This window comes from Maniola hyperantus, chromosome 2 (genome assembly GCF_902806685.2).
Source record: "Maniola hyperantus chromosome 2, iAphHyp1.2, whole genome shotgun sequence".
Lineage (NCBI taxonomy): Eukaryota > Metazoa > Arthropoda > Insecta > Lepidoptera > Nymphalidae > Maniola > Maniola hyperantus.
The window spans coordinates 10,060,131-10,080,987 of NC_048537.1; the positions used below are offsets into that span (position 1 = coordinate 10,060,131).

The window sequence follows — 20,857 nt, forward strand, 5'->3', positions numbered from 1 at the left end:
AAGAAAGGATTTTAGGAAATTCAACCCCGAAGGATGTGAAATTTGTAAAGTCCACGCGGACGAAGTCGCGGGCGTAAGCTAGTTCTATTATAAAATCCTTCTCCTATCAAATATAATATTATTGAGTAAAAAGGTCTGATATGTTGAAATGAATATTTAAAAACACTCATTAATTTTTGTGTGCTTTCAAAATAAAGCAGGAAACGTCCATTATTCGTCTGACGGCCATAAATACGGTGAACGCAATGCAACGTTTAAAAATTCCAATTTATCAACGCTGCTGAGCACAAAAATATGTGGACAAATGGAGGCTTTATTTTATTAAGGTTTTCCAAGCAATAATAATTATCATACTCTCTCAGAGTATAATGATAATTATTGTTAAAATCATCTTGTACCACGGAATATTAACATTAGATATAACATTTTAAAGATCGTGAACTCTTACGTGAATGGTATTTAAAATTTGAAGATGTGATAGCTTAGTGGTAAAGACGTTGGCCTGCTAGTCAGGGCTCAGGGGGGCCGGACTCCGGGCAAGCATTTCAAACTTTTTGGAGTTACGGATATGTGGGTTTTAAGCAATTAGGTATACCTGAGAGTTTTCTATAATTATCTTCTTCTTATTTTGCTTTATGGCTTTTAGCAGTGTTACACCAGCACAACGCACTTATCTATACTAATGTGAAATGAACCAAGTCTGACAAAAAAAAGCCGCACAATGGCCTACGTAGTCAGTCGTCATTTAGAAGTGTATGGACAAACCCTTCTCATTGTGAGAGGATTTTTCAGTAGTGAACCGGCGATGGCTTGATCATGATGAAGATGATGATTTAAAATATTATAGCTGGTATTAAAAGTTTGATTTTGAGGCACCGACTGTTATTAATCTTGAGGTCAACGTAGCCACAAGTAATTATTCTTCGACCCTCCTTTAAGTAGGGTGGGGCTAGAATTTATTACGGCTGTTAGCAATTTCTTGCAGGTCAGTAATATTATCTTATCTAACTCTCATAATTATGATTAAAGTCATTTACTACTCCTACACCGTAATTATAGCACATCTGGTGAGTGGTATATTGTTTTTTGGAAAAAATAATTTTGTACAAATATTTCTGGTATTTACTGGTTTGGATATTCTTAAAAATACGTATGTTATATACCTGTCAAAGGTGCGCTTACATGGGCAATTTTTTTAAGCAATTGTTGCTCGGGAACGCGTATGGATCAATCTGGAGCAATAAGTGGAGCAATCTTCGCTTAACATTGCTGAAATGTTTAAATATTGCAGTAAATTAAATTAAATGCAGTTTGGGTATTGAAGTAAATTGCTTCATGTGGTCGTGTCATAATTGACTAAAATGGCTGGAATTGCGGAATTTCAATTGCTCGTGTAAGCGTACTTTTAAGGAGGGTTGAATATGTTTAGCACTCTGTGCATAATATGTGTTTCCTTCAAAATCTAAATCCACGCGCACGAAATCGCGGGCGTCATCGAGTCATTAGATAAATGAGATGTCGTTGGTTTTGTTTAGTTATTGTCAGAAATAGGTGGGGTCAGTATGAAAAATAAAAACACTTCAAGAAAATACGAGTATGTTGAGATGAATGAATTAAATCTGGTATCATCATCAAAATGAAAGCTCTCATTGTGTAGAATCAGACTACTATTCTCAAAATAATATACATATACTTACTTACTCATACTATACGGGAAGGGGAATATTAGTCATTTAACATGGCTAATATTCTTTTTTTTTAAATTAAAAAAAAAATGTTCATTTCATTTTTCGTTTCTTCATTCAAAACATACCTACGTTGGCAATAAGTAACATACGTAAGTACTTTCACACACAATGCGTGTGACATTAATACAAGAAACAAAAAATGTGACCTAAAAACTTTTAATAAACCAAAGAGTTGAATGAATGGAGTGTTTTGCATTGTTAGGCCCAACCATGTCCTGGTTCTGAAGTGCAGGCTAAACATTCCTCGAGAACAAGTAAACGGAATTCACATACGTATTGTAACTGGCCTCGTTTACGTTTATTCCCATATGCCATCGCATGCTTGCCCCTGTTACATATTCTGCCCCGTGCCATAACCTTATTACCAACTAACTGCCTCCAAGCAAAAGATTTCCCGAATGGGAGAAAAATTATTAAGTAAGTATATCTAAATATGGTGACAGATGGAAAGAAATATTGAGGAGGGCGTATGGGAATTCTTTGGTGAATGAATTTAATGGGACACAACTGAAATTATGCATACGTTATAGCTTTTGAGATAGGTAGATCCCAAGACAAAATTGGTCTAAATAGTGACTTTATCACTTCGATTTTCAAGGATACTCCACAAATCTATGTAAAGTCAACATCAAGACAAATGTTACCTCCCACTATAAGTGCAAAAGTTTTTTGTGACTTTTTATTTTACTTACCTATGCTTATTATTATCGACCGACTAATATGCTGACTGAGGTAACTGCCAGCCCTCCGGTCCTCCGTGTATTCCACAAGACGAGATGACAGGTCCTTAAAAAAGGACCTAGCATCCTCGCCTCACGAACCCATGGTCTCCACCCCAAAGGCACAATTAATATGAAAATATAGAAAATAGTTTTCATATTTGCGCCTCTTGATCCTTTCCGCCTTAGTAGTCGCCGATCCGGCCGCCACTAAGCACATTTCTCAACGAAGGTAACGCAGCCTGCTTTCTGGGCAGCCTCGTTACAGTGGTTCAGATGATATTTTTGATTTGTAATTTTTCTTATTTAATTATGACACTTACTGTGATTTGAATATATATAAATAAAGTTTTCTAATTCTCTATTTAAATTACTTAAATCTTATTCTAACAAAGTAAACGTTTTAAGAAAGTAATTTTAGTAAAGTGAGGGGGATCCCAATACAGACAGTAAGGAGGGTCGGGAATAAAGCGCTTATTTGCGAGTGGAGCCTTCGGCCATAATCCTCAGGGCTTGACTTTAGTCCCCCACTCAAAGAGCACATAATCATGGTATTATACCGGTACGTGTTGAAAATCTCTAGGGATGACGTCATATTTATATTTTATACTAGCAGATGCCCGCGACTTCGTACGCGTGAATTTAGATTTTTAAAAATCCACTGGCAACTGTTAAAGTTTCCGGGATAAAAAGTAGCCTATGTCCTTCCCCGAGTTGCAAGCTACCTCTGTACCAAATTTCGTCAAAATCGGTTGAACGGTTGAGCCGTGAAAAGCTAGCAGACAGACAGACAGACACACTTTCGCATTTATAATATTAGTATGGATTACACTAGCTGATCTGCCCGTGAAATCCGGGTGAAATTTGATAAACCTATCTTTATTTATTTTTATGCATCTAGTTTTTGAATTATCGTGCAAAATGTCGAAAAAATACGACTGTAGTACGGAACCCTCGTTCCGCGAGGCTAACTTGCACTTGGTTTTTAAGAATCAGGTCTCATTAAAAGGTAAAGAACTATAGTTACATAATATACTTACACGACTGCTAAAAATACTCTCAGTGTGATAAATAACACTAAATGTAGCGAGTTTTATGAAACCTGACTCTGTAGTATACATATTAAACTTGCTTTTATTTCCTGTAATAAAACACAAGTGCAGTTTCAGCGCTGTGAAATTTGATCTTCACAGAGATAAGAAGACTCATTTCCGCTCTAAATTGTACGGCTTACATTTGAAAAGTATGTAAAAATATAATGCAAGACCAAACCTTAACAGTGATGTGACCTGGTTTAGTATCGCGGAAGGCATCCAGCTTGTTTTTTTAATTATTATAATTTATAAAAGTATACAATATAAATTGTAATATTGTAAAAAATAGCAATTAACCTCGGAATGAAAGAGAACAAGCGGAATTTTGGTAAATACGTTTATTTTAGCGTTCTAAAAGTTGTCTCGAAAGTCACATAAAATTTCGTGTAAGGTATGTGTTGTAAGTTATTCAAGTTTGAAGGTAACAAAAAAAAACCAGTTTCCCGTGATTATCTCGGTTCCTATTGCTCCAATGATATTAACATCTATTATAAAATTGTAGATCATATAAAGTTTGCGAAAAATGTCATTTGAATCATTTTTTCAAGCGTTCAACCGTTTTTGCGATAAAGCGCAGTGAGCGCGCAGCGTTCAGTCATACGTACTTTAATGGATTAATTTTTGATCCCTTTTTTATGCTAAAGTGCTCTAGACTATATATAAAGACTACCTATATGATGCCCACATGGAATAGTGCCAATGATGCTGGCTGCATTCCAGCACTGAACAGCCAGGCTGATTCGTGACATAAATAATGATCCAGCCTTTCTATCATCAGAAGAGGTAATTAACTGGGGTTACTTGGCGGTTTTTTAGACTCTGTCTGAGAAAGTGAAATATGAGCCGGTTGAATGTAGGTACATATATAAAAATGTATAGGTATAGGTATCCTCTCGTTCCCGTAAGTATTAATACAGCTTTTGTCAGCGAAAAATAAGAACAGAAAGAAATAATTTGTTACTGTACAATAGTGACAAAAAGTGTGTACAAAATACATATGGGTATGAGTTTTGTACTTTAGGTATACATTTGTATATATATAAAAGGAAAAGCTGACTGACTGATCTATCAACATACAGCTCTAACTACTTGACGGATTGGGCTGAAATTTGGCATGCAGATAGTATTATGACTTTAGACATCCGCTACGAAAGGATATTTGAAAATTCAAATCCTAAGGGGGTAAAATAGGGGTTTGAAAGTGTAGTCTATGCCGACGTAGTCGCGGGCATAAGTTAGTCACGTAGGTATAAGTCACAAAACGAATTCTATGGTTTTTAATAACGGTTGAAATCGGAATTTACGCCCCGCCCGGGTTTAAGATTGAAACATAATAAGATAACATAAATACAATAAATAGATAGAAGTGCTGAATGATTACTAAATTGTAAAGTAAAGCACGACGCGTTAAAAAATCAACTATTTACAAAGCGATTTTGACATTATGTAACCGGTGTCTGTTAATGTTATCAATACCCTATTATAAATGCGAAAGTGTGTTTGTTTGTTGGTTTGTCCTTCAATCACGTCGCAACGGAGCAACGGATAGACGTGATTTTTTTGCATAAAGACCTGCAGGCCTAACATGCGCCCCGCGAGAAAATTTTGTCTACGCATTATCTCGTGTTTCTTCATACAAATAAGACGAGTAAATACGTAGACAAAATTTTCTCGTGGTGCGCATGTTAGCCTAACTGGAGAGTGACATAGACTACTTTTTATCCCGGAAAATCAAGGAGTTCCCACGGGATTTTTAAAACTCCACTAACCTAACTCCACGCGGACGAAGTCGCGGGCATCAGCTAATCAGCTAGTATTTTCATAAACAACGTAGGTAGAAATATTTTGGAAGATAAATGCTGTTAGATTAGGTCAATCGATGGGCCGCCCGCAACTTGTTTTCCAAAACAAATCACTCAACGTAAAAAAAGAAAAAGTGGAACTGTTTCATTACTTTATATGGGAGTGGTGTGGCCCGCGAAGGTCGATGTCTAAAGTAAACACCTGTAATTTATTACATTTTCTCCAAAGGTGAATAATCTGTTTATACATACGACAACCTCTATGCGCCCCATGATGTCATGATCAAAAGTCGAAGTACAATAATTAATTATTTACTACTAATGGTACGATTACACCTACCGAGTAGTGAAGCGAGACAGTAAAATGTCACTCGGCCGAGACAGTGCTGTGGCTGAGAAATTGTGGCGAAATTGCACTCGTTAAGTGTTTATACCAACCGAGTAGGTACTCGGCCGAGGACACTGACTCGCCACTGTACTCGTTAGGTGTAATCGTAGCATTATATTGCAAATGATAAAGCGTGTCTGACTGTCCGTTAGCTTCTCATGGCCCATCCGTTTAACCAATTTTGACGATTTTTTTTAGCTTGCATCCCGAAGAAGAACATAGGCTTTTGTCCCCCAAAAATCAAAGACTTCCCACGGGATTTTAAAAAACCGGCCAAGTGCGAGTCAGACTCGCGCAACGAGGGTTTCGTAATACAGTCGTATTTTTTCGACATTTTGCACCATAATTCAAAAACTATGATGCATAAAAATAAACAAAAATCTGTTTTAGAATGAACAGGTAAAGACCTTTCATATGATACCCCCACTTGATATAGTTATCTTACTTTGGGGTGTCAGCCAGGTAACCTCCCAGTGTGCCTGGGTGCTGCTGGTCCCTTTTGGATGCATCGGGCATCCGAGGGGAAGAGCAGTATTCGGGCCGGTGCACCCCGGTAACATGGCTAATAATCTCTCTTCGGGGATATTGTTGGCCATGGCTAATGAGCTGGCAGGGGGGAGGTTTCTCCGCGTGTCCCTCTGACTAGCAGAGGGCACAGGGACGAGGCGGAGGTTGAGACACGGGCGACGTGCGCGGGATTGCGTTGTCTCCCGTTGCGTCTCCGGGGGAGGTGAGGTGAACATAGTTGGTGCACCTCGGACGTGCGTGGAGAAGGTGGAGGGTCCGCTTCGGCGGACGTCGCTGGCTGGGTCGCGGTGGTTTGCTTCGGCGTTCCCGTGACCCAGTCGCCAGGCGACGCGCAGGAGTGCCGCTGGGTTTTAGTGGGTATTCCAGTCGCTTCTCGGCCGGCGAGTCCCACATACCTTCCCTCCAGTTGGTTGGCTGGCTGGTTAGCTGGCTGGCTTCCAGGAGGGGGGGGATGCGTAAACGCATTTCCCAGCGTTAAAAAAAAAAAAGTTATCTTACTTTGATAATTGAAAATACTAATTCTAAGTCAACGGGAAATACCCTGTAGGTTTCTTGACAGATAGACAGACAGACAACAAAGTGATCCTATAAGGGTTCCATTTTTCCTTTTCAGGTACGGAACCCTAAAAACCTATATTTTAGCGTTTAAACTATCGTGAGTGATTTCCATATTTTATACATATCTTACACCCAGCTATACTCACCTGTTGAGTCGACTTTAGATTGTAAAGGCTTAGGCGGGGTAGAATATTTTTCTCAACCTTGTTTGTCACTTTACTAAGTAGATTATCGTCTCATTTTATGACCCAATTCTTTTATTGAACATTAATTTCAATACAGAAACCGATGATATTCATCAACTGAGTCATACTATAAATAATTTATTAGACATAAAAACGAACACGACTGAATGGGTACAAAGAATGTTATCGTACCTATGTAATTGCGTGAGTTTTGTGGAGTCTAGATCCAGACGGATGATAACATTCAGTGTTACCTAGTTTCGGTATTTTGTATTTAACAATTTCAACAAACTATGCCTAAATATTTATGTATCTATCATAGAAACTGTTTTAAACAGTATTTATCCCCGACACACCATACAAGCGCACTATGTATTAACTACCTAATATTACTACTGGAACACAAGCATTTCCGCATACGATTTGTGTGTGTGCAAACGCTACGGCTGAGGAGTTTATCTGTAGTTTAAATATTGATTATGTTTCTTTGATGGGAGGCTTGGGCTCACGGTAGTTACGAGTGGGTTACGAGTAGGTACCATCCATGATAAAATACGTATTGTTTAATAGAGCAAGATACCGATAGAGCCAGACCAGCCTTATTTCTGAGTAACAAAATGTATGCGATAGAGTAGTGTTTGTACCTTTAACGTTTGCTTAATTGCTAGCTTGAGCCAGGGGGCAATTAAAAGATATCGGCTGCTAAATGTACGCAGATCTGGTACGTAGATCTGGCACTATTGGGATGTTGGTCTATAACAATCAGTCATTTAGCTTCCTAGAGTCAAAAGGTACCTACTAATTATGATCTACAAATACCAATCAATCATAATTTTTTTTATTAAAACAATTCTACAAGCGCTAAAATGATATACAGCTAGCACACGAGTAGAACCTTACTACCTATATTACAAATGGAAAAGTTTGTTTGTTTCTTGGTTTGTCTTCCAATCACATCGCAGTTCGCAAGGGTGGACTTGATTTTTTCATTAAAAATTAAAATAAGTTCATAAACAATAGTTAAACAATAAATTAATATTAGATGATAATCCTGTTTGGCTTTGGCTTTCCGAAAGTCGGAATAATTCAAGTTGGTATTAAAATAAGGTATTGTTAATTTGTTAACAATTCAATGGCCAGTATAAATTAATTCCTGAGCACTGATTTCTAGACAAGGGCAGCTTTTGTTTGTGCCTTTTGTTTGACCGCTACCGTGCCACGGTAATATTATCAAACAGTATTCCAACTTCATGCAAACGGACGAAACGCGAGCTATACCTACGCGCCTCGATCTCGGGATGTGCTCGGGACACTGCCAGTCGCGACTGTGTCGCAGTGACGAACGGATGGTGTTTTGTTTTTTAATAACCGCGCGATTTTTCCTCTAAAATAAGTTCAAGTACATATTTAGTATGACGAGTAAGAAATATTGTGCTGTTTTTGGTTGCATGAATTCTTCATTAACGCATCCAGAGATAAGTTTTTTTAAATTACCTGGAAAGGCGGACAGCCCTATCGCATGTTTACGTATCGCGCTGCTGTAGGTATTTATTTCAAAGATACGGTCGAGTTACAATACTGTATGATAGCATTACCGTGACCGTGCAGTGGTGCGGTTAGCAATACGGACTAGCCTTTTTAAAATAAGTCAGGTCGGATAGCGGAATGAGTTATGGCCTAGTGTTCCGAGCCCGTGGTTCTTTATCGCGGAGATCGGGACTTAAATCATGGAAGGTATACTTCGATTCAATCTTTTTGCATAGACCGGGCTCCCAGTGGAGTTTCGTATGCAAAATAATATGCAGACCCCATTCTGACTTCTGATATGAAGTGATTTCAGACTTCGACTCGACAGTTGTTGCTAATGAGTATCGAGGTGTCCCGCTCTCCTCCCTCATCTCTGTTCCAAAGTTTTCCGAAGATGTGATGGTGAATCTTACGTCAAAGCGTAAAGTCATTCTTTTATATTTTCTTCGGAATAGTATTAGAAATCACGTCATGCATTGTGCATGCGTGGTGGTAGATGCATCCGACTATTCGAAAGTACTTGTAAAATTTGAATAAAAAAGATTTTTATTTTATTTTATTGCCAGACACTTAGTATCGTGGCAACCCCCTGCCCGACACCCTTAAAGTTTAATAATTTATTAAACTTACTATTCCGAAGAAAATATTTAAAAAAAGACTTTGAAGTAAGATTTTTTACACCTTTGTTACTATTATCTCCCAAAGACATCATGATCCAAACTTCATAATCGCTGATCGTTCCTGCCTGTGTTGGGGACAATACGCATGGAAACTTTCAGCTATTATAAAATAACGAAGGTCTGGCACGCGTTGGCTCTTAGTCCATTAGGATATAAACCGAATATTTATTGACTTTTACACGTCAACTTTGAATCTGTGAATCGAATAGTCCACTTGGCCAGTCGGAGGCTCGAGAGGGGGCGACGGTGGTATGTATACAGAGTATAGCCGTTTTCTCCGAGTGCTTCAAGGGCGTCTTTTTAAATCTCTGTATTTGTCTTTTTTCACCTCACAGAATCGGGTCAGGTGGTTTTCTTTATTTTAAACTTTACATATTGAATGAGGGCAGATACGTAACTACTATTAAACCGAGTTTAAAAGTGTTTTTTTTATTTGATTTAGGTACTTTTAGAGGTTAATCCATAATCTATTTTGAGTTTACTAATTATATAATTAATATTGATACTTATTTTATTTTTCATGGAAAGCTAATCAGTATTTGGATTAGTCCGGATCCAAATAAAAACCGAGTGAAGTAACCAACGTAAGTAAAGGAATACCTTAACTTCACCCGTTTGCAATTATTATCGTTTTTATGGGGTGCTGTTAAGTATATTTTAATGTTAAAGAAAATGCAAACTAAGCACCTACGAACAAAAGCTAGATATCATCATTTCATCATCATGATCAACCCATCGCCGGCTCTGGAAAACTCTCAGGCATGCAGGTTTCATCACGATGTTTTCCTTCACCGTTAAAGCGAGTTATATTTCATTTCTTAAAACGCACATAACTCCGAAAAGTTAGAGGTGCGTTCTCGGGATCGAACCCCCGACCTCCCAAATAGGAGGCGGACGTCCTAACCACTAGGCTATCACGGCTATAAACTAGATATCACGTTTATACTAAAGCTAGATATACCTAGACTTAATTAATCTAATACTTATTTTATCTACATATTTTAAAAGGTTCATCCTGCCATAAAACGACGGAAGAGAAGGTTTTGAATTGGGATCACGTACCAAAAGCAATATCGTACGATCTCTATCTCGCACACGATTTTACGGTACAAGAAACGCTTACTGCGTTTATTTCGGAGATTCATAACGAGGTATTTGCGAGAAGCGGATTTAGTGCCGCGGGCATATTAAAATATTTTGCGCCACCGACTTGACAAACGGGCTCAATTAAGTTTAAACGACACCATTGAGGGTAGAGTTTACTTTTTTGCTGACTTTAAAATAGATGGTAAGGCATTGTGCAGCGCCTTTTCTGCTTTTAGGGAATATTGAAGTGATGTTTTTATGTGAAATGTGATAGATATAATAAGAAGATGTCATTATCATCATCGTCAACCCATCGTCCGCTACGCTACTCCAGTGTGAATTGGCAGATTTCACACACCTTTGAACACATTATGGAGAACTCTCAGGCATGTAGTTTCCTCACTATGTTTTCCTTCACCCTTAAAACAAGTGAATTTTAATTGCTTAATACGCACATTACTCCGAAATGCTGGAGACGCGATACTTGGGATCGAACTGCCAAGCTCCCCAACAGGAGACCGAACGTCGTAATCACTAGTTTATCATCGCTCATTGATAAGTATGTAGCATCTAATATCCATACTAATACTACAAAATACAAAAGTGTGTTTGTTTGTCTGTCTGTCTGTCTGCTAGCTTTCGGTTAAAATAAAATCGGTTAAACTTTTTGAGGAAATTTGGTATAGAGATATCTTACATCCCGGGAAAGGACATAGGCTACTTTTTTTCCTGAAAAATCAAAGATCCCACGGGATTTTTAAAAACCTAAATCCACGCGGACGAAGTTGCAAGCATCATCAAGTTTAAGATATTAGTTTTTGTAATTTTTTTTAACGTTTTCAGTACCTGCAGCTCTGGCTTCTTTGCATGCGAGTACCATGCTGTGCCGTACGTCAGGGTTGTCGTCCGCGATGGTCTCGCCGACGGCCACGAAGCGCTCGACGGCGCAGCAGACGGCGGCGCCCACCCGCTGCACCGCCACGCCGCCCGCCGCCGCCTCGCCCCGCGTCGCCACCAGGCTGCTGATCTACCCAACAATAACATCGTACATAACGAACCTACTTATACTACACTCGATTTTGGGAACTTCAAGGTCGCGTCACCGACATGCTAATGGTAAATGGTGCTCGGAGTGCCGATAGATGTATAAATTAAACAAAATGTTCATTTAGGTACATAATATAAATTTTAATTTTTAAAAACCTAGGTACCATTAGTTTTTTTTTTGGATAAAGAGAAAGAAAAATTCATTTTCATATTTTATCACAAGTAACAAAAGTATATATATTTACATGTAGAAAAAACAATTAATTTGAAAATGCAAAAATAAAACCACTGATACAAATTTATTTAATAATTTTAAATTTTTACTTCTGTCAACAGTTCCTACTGCCTGCTATTTTTTCGTACAATAAAAGTAAAATTTGGTACGACTAAATAAAAAATATTTTGAAGAAATCCTGATCTCAATACCTACTGTGTAATCTCAAAAGTGTGTAAAGTGGAAAACTCGAATATCTGGGCAACATTTGGGGGCAATTGGAAATGTGAACTGCCCACGTGTGGATTAACATGAAGTTTTCAAGGGGTGATCAAATCATCAAATTCCTGGCGCTGCAAAATATGTTCACGGGCAGCGGTAATCACTTAACATCAGGTTACCCATATGCTTTTTTGCAGAATTTTTGCAGAAAAAACAGTCAAAATAAAATGTAAAGAAGGCCTTGTCGTAAATAAATATCCTGCCTTAAGAATCTTCCCTAGTGGTTCAATAGGTCACTGTTTAGAACAGTTCGTTGCCAACCATTGATGGGAGATGGCACTAGAAAACAAACACAAAAAGGACATTCTGTCTGCGGAGGACTCTCGAATATTTCGGTCTCATCGCAAGGAAAAACGCCTGAAATATAGGGAAAAGATCAAATCAGAGCAAACCATAGCAAACGAGCAAATCAGAGGACAAAGACTCCAACCATGCGAGACATTGACCTTCCAGAATAAGAAGCGATCGACACATCTACAAGTATTCTGCGATGCTATTCGTGCGGCTGCATAAAGAGGAAAGTGGAGAACATCGTTAGAAGAGTACCTACTATCATAGGAGACCAAAGGTTCTAAACGTTGAGGAAACGACGCAGGAAGAGAAGATGCTGGATAGAAGCAGGCGTTCGTTTGCGAAAGTCCATGATATATAAGGAATCACAAGCTTAATTCGTTATAATTCGTCAAAATAGACAAATCTGTATGATACAACATACAAGGTGCGATGTGTACCGTCTTAAAGTATTAAACATACAGTTGTAAATTAAATGTTGTATGCTTAGCTCAAAATCTCTCGACGTAATAAAAAAATAAAAAGTGTTGTCGGGGGTGTTTTTGCAGTGATTTACAATAATTTGTGGATAGGCATAATTTTACGATAATTTTTTCTAGTTATGGAAATGTGAACACTTTGTTTTGTAATGTAGACGATAGGACAGTATTGGCTATCACAGCTTATCACAACTATGTCTATATCCTACTGCCTACGGTATTGAAGGATTCTCTAATTTACAGACTCAACAATCACACAATCTATGAAGAAAGAGACTTATTATAATATGCCTCTTTGTTCATAGATTGTATGTAGATAGATAATAATTATTATCTACTGTTTCATATTTCTTTGAATTTTGTAATAAGTAATTAATAATGGAGATGATCACGGAAGATCGAGAAATATAGACTTTACATGATAAATAAAATGGATGTTCGAGTATCATAAACACGCTATTGGTCAAAATTAAGTGCAAAGCACAGAACCGGAAGGAACATCTTAACTCTAAGTAGAGGGCTCACGGTCTAAGGGAAAAAACCTTGCGATGCCAGTGTGATCAAGGTCGTTATAACGCCAACTTATTTTGCCACTACTTGTTGCTTTCATATTTGCTTTGAGGATCATGGGATGGATTGATATAATATTGATGACCAGATAAAAATAATCCGCGATAATAATAGGCTATCGTTCTGCGCCCCAATCACGAGACATACCTGGGGCTCGCGGCACAAGTATTCGTCGTCATCGGAGAGCGCATCCATGTCGGCGTGCGCGTGTAGGGGTGGCGCGCGCTCGGCGGCGGCGCGCTGTCGCGGGCGCGCAGCGCACGTGCTCCGTGGCGCTGGAGTGTGTGTGCGGCACCGCGCCGCTCAGCCTCAGTCTGCCGCGGCACTGACGGACCGGGAGCATCGATCCGCTGCCTCCGCCACCCGCACGCACCCGCCCTCCACGAGCACACGTGGCCGCCCGCCCCTCGCTCGTTATTAAAAGTCGACAAGCCTACCAGCGTTTTCCGATCATATCCTTATATTTTCCAGTTTTGTGCAAAGGATAAGAAAATGATGCATTTCAACAGATTGACGTTGGCTTTTCTATCATCGATAAACTCGGTTTTTAAAACTGGCGCTATTCTATTCTAATTCATCTCAACTGCGTCGGCGCGAAACGGCATGCAACAGATGTCGTCTAGGCGGGAAAATCTGGCATTTGACGTAACGCGCAGTCAGCAACGTCGCGCACTGAAGATAATATGGTCCGAAAATAGAGTTACGACTACAGACAGTGCGTAAAATATCGGGAAAATCGTCAGCGCAGCGAAGCTACGTCAGAGGGTTACTCCAGTACAGCTGTTATGCGGACACACGTCATGGACAAAGTACAAGTTTTAAGATTACGTTCCGCCGATTCTAGAAATGCATACCTGCTTGATGAGTGGGAGTAGCGTTTTCTCGATGGAGCGCGTTTTAATTTGAGAGAATTGGATATCGACATCGGGCAGGCCGGCGACCGCCATGGTAGGCGCGGGCGCGACTGCGCGGGCGCTGGGAAGCCATTGGCCGCCCTCGTCACGTGGCGCCGCTCGCCGCGCCGCCCGCCTGCCGTACACGTAGCATTGCATGTTTACGTGTACTCTTGCGGGAATATAAAAACTCGTACTGATTCACGTGTTTTATTTTGTTTTGATTGCGAATGCCAATTATAAGCGTATGTAAACATGAAAGCTTTTAAATCGTTTCTACTGTGTTTAGTTATTTTATTACAATTTTTTATGATTTGACCTATTTTCATATTCGTTAGGGTGAAATTTCTGAGTACATAAACCTATAAGAAACGATTTGCTGCAGAACCAGGCGAGAAAAATAAATAAAACCATACAGGATCTCAAACTTTTTATATTTATTAATATATTTCTTTAAGTTTTAACGAAAACGTACTTACATGATTAAACTTAATAATAATCATTGGCACATTATCACACAAATTGTCAATGATTTATGTTTTTTTGAATGCAAGGTAGTTAATACGATAATAATAATAATTATTGTAATGAAAAATGTGAATTACTTTTTAATATAAAAATGCAATTAACACTTATATTTTGGGACGGATAAAAACGATGTCACTACAAATCGAAATAGGTAAGCATTTATTTATTTCATTTTACCAGATGAGGTAAATAATATTAAAGAAAATCATTTATTTCCTAGTACATAGTTTTATAACAATATACGACACGCAAATACAATAATGATTATAAATTATCAAATTATGACTTTGGTTTTATCGCTTATATACATTACATGTAAATGAAAATATAAGATCTATGTAATATTAACGATGTTAGGTGGTAATCAATTAAGCTATTTTGAAATAAAAACTAGCTGATGCCCGCGACTTCGTCCGAATCCTCTGGAAACTGTATGATTTTCCGGGATAAAAAATAGTCTATTTTCACTCTCTAGATCTTAAACTAAATCCATGAAATACCTAATCACGTGGATCCATTGCTCCATTACGGTGATTGAAGGACAAACCAATTAACAAACACACTTTCGCGTTTATAATATGGACAGTGTTGTATTTTTTCAATATGAGATAAATCCATCTAAAGTAAGACTGGACTCTAGGTCAACGACGCTTTGTATGAAATTATTATGATTCATAATAATAATTTAAAACAAATAAAGACTAAATAGCCTATTACGAATCCCAGTGGACATGTACCTACTTAGCTCAATAGTGCACTACGTAAAGTATCCAACGAATAACAGCATCAATCTTTTTGTTGTTTATTGGGTAAGGTGAATGGCAAAGCATTAAAAAACCGGTCAAGTGGTGTCGGACTCGCACACGAAGGGATCCGTACCGTCGTATGAGGTTATTTATTTTTTCATTCGCTGCAGTTTTAATTTTTTTTATTATTTATAGCGGCAATAGATATAGGTACACACTGGAAATTTCAACTCTGTTCCTGTTACGGTTTATGAGCTGATAGACAGACAGATGAACAAATAGATGGACGGACAGTGGACTGCGGAGGCTTTGGAATAGGGTCCTGTTCGCACCCCGCGTTTCTAACAATTATTACTCTAATATCATTCGAAAACCGGGACCATAATCAAATCTCACGTCCGCGTCGGTTAAATACGTAACAGCAACTATTATTACCGTAAATCAAACAATCTCATGTTTGCTTCGTACTGTGTGTCATGCGATACAGGCCGCACTGCTGTGATTGGCTGACTCAAAGTCACAGAAGGTAGAATCGAATTGAAGACGCGTGCGGTACGGTAGAGCATATATGCACCGCCTACCACGATAGAGATTTCGTTATGCTATAATGGATCATACGGGATATTTCTATGCTTTGTCGTTCACTAGGTAACAAGATAAAGTCTTGCATTGAATCTGGGTAGGTAATAGGAAACGATAGTGATACTATGAACACTGTGATTCAGTTATTTGTTAATAAACAATAAGCACTACATAATAATTCAGTGTAAGTAAATTACATATCCCTGAGATACGCAAATTGCTTGCTTGGTGACAAAAAATTCGTGGAACTACCTAGTAGGTAACGTTCTCAAGATCTCCGTAAAATGCATTATAATGTAAAAATGAGTTATTCTTTAAGGACAAGAAAACCTAGCCTTCACTACTCAAAACTAATTATAGTAAACACCCATACTGATTTGTGGCCGACGTTTGTTATAAAGAACTTTGGAACTGTTGCTATCCTGTGAACTGTCTGACATCCACGGACTTTGGTGTGAAGAATTGCGTACTTTTCTCTTGCGAAGACTCTCAGTGGGTCCTAAAGTTGGCCTCAATAACTGTTTAAACCGGAAAGGCCCGTCGGTGTAGTCATCGTCGGAGCTGAAGACTGGAGTGGCGAGCATTTCTGGCGAATTCCGTAGAATCTTGCGAAGGTCCGATTCGGGGTCGTACGCTGGACTGTAGACTGGTCGCGGCGGAGGGTCATTTTTATGTGTTTGCTTCACTAGTTGTATTATTTTATTACTGAAACGAGATAAAACATGGGTATAGGAAAATAATGTACAACTGGTAGTCTACTAAACCTGTATGGTAAGACTAATGTTCTGAATTTTGAAAAAAATTAGGCTGGGCTTTTTATTTCAATTTTAACTTTTAATTTTAAAAAAATGTTCATTGTGACTTCACAATGAACATTTTTTTAAAATTAAAAGGGCTAACTTATATCTGAATTTTAAAAATATTGAATTTTTTTAAATTCAGATATAAGTTAGCCCTTGACTGCAATCTCACCTGGTGTTAAGTGATGATGCAGTCTAAGATGGAAGCGGGCTAAACTGGAAGGGGTATGGCAGTTTTTATTAAACCCATAATTTCTACATTAAAATTCGCAAAAGATTGTATGAGGATTTTATAGAATAACATTGTTATTAATATTGTATGTTGTTATGTTATTAAATAGTACCTATATTAGTATGATTTTATAGTGTTATGGTGGTCTTTACCTTTATTAGCTTAGTCATGTTTGTGTGTATTAGCAGTGACAAAAACAAACAAATAGCAAGTAAAATAATATGATAGAACAGTTTCTAAATTAGCGTCAAAGGTGAGTATGGAAACAAAAACGGGTGAAATACCTACCTGATAATAATATTTTTTATGGTCTGACGATATAAAACCAACAACTAAAGTAATTATTCCTGGTAGAAGTTAAAAATCTAGCTAAATGAAAGTTCCATACAGGAGCCACGGTCTTCAATAAGTAATAGGTATAAGGAGAAACCATTGCATGGTATGGTCAATTTACTAAAAAGTTGCGAAAAAGATCGGGGCAGTATGATTTTATGGTGAGTGCTATTCATGTAAATATATTTTATGTGTAACGGCTTAACTCATTTGTTTGTCGGTGTATGTCCGACTAGTTTCGAACCCGTCCGGGGTCCGCAATGGACCATTGATCGCGACGCGGCGCGCGACGCCCGAGACTATTCCGACAGCAAGTGAGTTAGTTATCCGTCATGTACCAGAGATTTCGTCATACATATTATAATTTATTTTATGTTGACTATAGTCTGCTGAATAATGAAAATAGCATAAAACACGGATTTATTTAAAAATCATACCCTTGTTTTTGCTGTCCACTTCGTAAAGCATGCGAGAGTATTTAAAAACTATTAATTATTCAAGGCCAATATGTCATAACGTTATTTTCTACATCATACCTGACTAGGCCACCACACTGCCTACTACAAGGTAGGTTTTGCCAATTTTGGTTGGATTGGAGCGGTTTCTCATCGTTGTATCCCTTATCGTGGGGGTTTTGTTGATGTCTGAAATAACATTATAGTGTTTTATCTGGTAAATTAGATATAAAATAGGGATTAGAAATATTGAAATTTTGTTTTTTAGTATTTGTTGTTATGGCGGCACCAGCAATACTGATATATTATGTGAAAATTTCAATTGTTTAACTATCACGGTTCATGAGATACAGCCTGGTGACCGACGGACAGACAGACGGACGGACAGCGGAGTCTTAGTGATAGGGTCTCGTTTTAACCTTTGGGTACGGAACCCTAAAAATGTCAGAAGGATTCCTTTTGTTTACCTACTCTTACAAGGAATCTATTCAAATCGTGTTAATAAATACCTACTGTATACCAATATTATTCAAAAAATTTAAAACTATAATAACGTAAAATATTATGACAATGAAGTCGGTTAGAAACGTTTTTTCAAATCGTCCCATCGTATTACCTTTGCATAGAAATATCCTTCATTTGAAAAATTTGATCCCATGGCAGTGTATCACATTCGTAAAACTCTGGCGATGGGCTGATCCATAGGAAAGCATGATTTTAATACAAAAATAATAATTATTTTAATGATGGATAAAAATAGACTTTTCTAATCTGAGAAGTAATAAATATATTTTTTATGCTATTTTGCAAGCAAGTTGTTGCATTAGCGCCTAATTACTGATAGTAGGTACGTTGTTTGCAACGTAGTATCTAAGTCGGTAAACTGAATCGCTGAACAAATTGAAGCCATGCCTCGAAGGTACGCCGTTCGATCACAGTTATCACTGAGTGTCAAAACGATTATTTTAAACTTGAGCTTGTATAAGTATCTATAACCGATTGCGGAGTCTACATCTTAGGTCTCATTCGTTAGTAGATACTAGAAGCCTTTAGCGTTTAAACTATCGTGAGTCATTTACATTATAAATGTAGAAGAAACCGGCTTTACTCACGAACCAATCTGTTGTCCGTTTTTCACAGGAACTCGGTTCGCGAACGCGTCGCGGTTGAGACTGGACTCCTGGTTGAAAGGACCCCGGATGGGTTCGAAACTGGTCAGGCTAACGTACGTGAGTAAAGCCGGTTTCTTGTACATTTATACTAGAAGCCTGTCAAAACGGTTTTGAATAATTAGCAATCCCTGGCTAAAATGAAGATGTCGGCTCACCTTGAAAGTCTGCTGGCATCTTCTTCTACTTGCGATGGTTGACCTCTTATAATGGCAGGAACCAGACTAAACCCTGGTGGAGGCTGGTATTCCTCTGGTGGTTTCTTGATATCTTTAACCCGAATTCCTGGTTTGTTGCGCCGTAAGTTTTTGTGCACTTCTTGGTTTTTCATGTGGACCTGAAAATTATAAATGAAAATTATAGACATGAGTTACGCATAATTTTAATTTTTAAGATAGGAATTTTATAAGAAACTCAAAAACAGAAAATTTGACAAAAGATACATCCATTTCAACCCATTTCCATATGCATGATTCAGAAAGGATCCGTTATGTCTTATTTGTTTATGGATTGCAGTCTGCATTAAATGATTTTGGAGATCCAAAATATTACAAACATCTAGTTACAGGAGTACTGCCTGACTGACATATCAACGTGCAACTCAAATTACTAAATTTAGAATCTAGATATTACGCTATTAGTTTTCTTTAAAACTCAACTAAAGACATTCTCAAAAATTCTACACATCCCGCTGCTGGGACGGGACAGCTATTAATAGGATTCTCAGTACCTGGTCAGCAAACGTCTGCAGCTGAGCTGCTCGTTCTTGCACGGAGTGTTGCTGCATTAGCTGTTGTTGAGATGGCGGTGCGGGCGGAGAGTGTTGCGGAGGCGGAGGTGCTGCACGATTCTTCAGTTTACGCCGTGCTGTAATACCGCAAAAGAATATCATTACCAGAAATTTTTGGGACGTTAGCCATATAACATTTGCATGATCATAGTTTTTTACGAGCTTTAGTAAAGAGGAGCCATCGTCCTTATTCGTCGTTTACTGTTTTTCATAATTATATTTATATAGGTACGTACAACCCTGGGAACGGGTCGCCATTTTTTGAAGCATGTTCGAAGATGTGAAAAGGTGCGTAAAAACCGCGCCAATATTGATGTAGTCTGTGTCGCTATGCGTAGATATGTGTCACGCACACAAGGTATTGTTTTATACACACAGATTGCGTAGTAAAAGATAAAATGATTTTCAGAAGTTTTAATTAAAATACTCACGACTCTGGTTTGTTGGAGCCGCTTTTTCAGAATTCTCATTTTCTTTGTTGCTCGAATTTGTACATACACTATCATTATCGTCCGTATTCATTCGTCTGAGTACTTTAGCCATTATAACATTGTTTTTATTTGGAACACCTGTAATTAAAAATATTCAAATATTTACGACACTTCATAAATTAAAACTTTATTGCCATGCTAAAGAGAAAGCCGTTGTAATATATTAACCAACAAAGGCTGGAAATAACAATAATATAGGCACCAACATTCTTACCACGTTGAAGTGCTTGATGATGATTGAAAAAATTATCTAAAAAACAATATTTTTACAGTACCTGCTCTTTGTTGCTTCCTTTGGTTTTCTTGTTCAATCTGACTCTTCTTGAATTCTCTCGCCAATTGCTTTTGTCGTTCCTGAAGTCTCTTCCTTGTCAGCCAGCCTCGTACATGTCGTTGTAAGGTTAGGACCGATATTGCCATCTGTGCTTTTAATCTAAGGAAATTTTTCCGTGCCAGCCAGGCCCGTGCACACGCTTGCACTAATATAATTTTTCTTATCTGCGAAAATTTGCAATCAAATATAATAACGAGATCTACATGAAATATGCGAATATCTAATAGTGCGAAATTGTTAAATACTTTTAATGTCTTAGCTACTGAAAATATTATCATCTTCAAAATCGAAAAGTATGATGCAAAC

The 20,857-nt window shown here is 38.0% G+C and overlaps 2 protein-coding genes across 23 annotated transcripts in view; both read right to left on the reverse strand.

Moving 5' to 3' along the window:
- alpha-Catr (alpha-catenin related) overlaps positions 1 to 14,155 on the reverse strand; it is a 78,246-nt gene extending 64,091 nt beyond the window's left edge. For 13 of the 16 annotated variants that reach the window (XM_069505987.1, XM_034981956.2, XM_034981941.2 and 10 more), the window contains exons 1-2: positions 14,053 to 14,155; positions 11,162 to 11,342 (exon numbers count right to left, since the gene is read on the reverse strand). In XM_069505987.1, the coding sequence (XP_069362088.1) occupies positions 11,162 to 11,342; positions 14,053 to 14,145 (274 nt within the window). In that variant the 5' untranslated portion in view covers positions 14,146 to 14,155. Of the gene's footprint in view, positions 1 to 11,161; positions 11,343 to 13,345; positions 14,022 to 14,052 lie in introns of those variants that run through there. The other 3 variants (XM_069505984.1, XM_069505999.1, XM_069506017.1) reach the window with 3 other exon arrangements.
- Positions 14,156 to 14,506: 351 nt separating this feature from the next.
- The window catches only part of LOC117988427 (myosin-IIIa-like), a 50,222-nt gene continuing 43,871 nt past the window's right edge, over positions 14,507 to 20,857 (reverse strand). For 2 of the 7 annotated variants that reach the window (XM_069505861.1, XM_034975574.2), the window contains exons 16-23: positions 20,493 to 20,715; positions 20,158 to 20,295; positions 19,667 to 19,803; positions 19,095 to 19,273; positions 18,384 to 18,461; positions 17,849 to 17,956; positions 17,750 to 17,767; positions 14,507 to 16,652 (exon numbers count right to left, since the gene is read on the reverse strand). In XM_069505861.1, the coding sequence (XP_069361962.1) occupies positions 16,298 to 16,652; positions 17,750 to 17,767; positions 17,849 to 17,956; positions 18,384 to 18,461; positions 19,095 to 19,273; positions 19,667 to 19,803; positions 20,158 to 20,295; positions 20,493 to 20,715 (1,236 nt within the window). In that variant the 3' untranslated portion in view covers positions 14,507 to 16,297. Of the gene's footprint in view, positions 16,653 to 17,749; positions 17,957 to 18,383; positions 18,462 to 19,094; positions 19,274 to 19,666; positions 19,804 to 20,157; positions 20,296 to 20,492; positions 20,716 to 20,857 lie in introns of all 7 variants that reach the window. The other 5 variants (XM_069505886.1, XM_034975591.2, XM_034975582.2 and 2 more) reach the window with 5 other exon arrangements.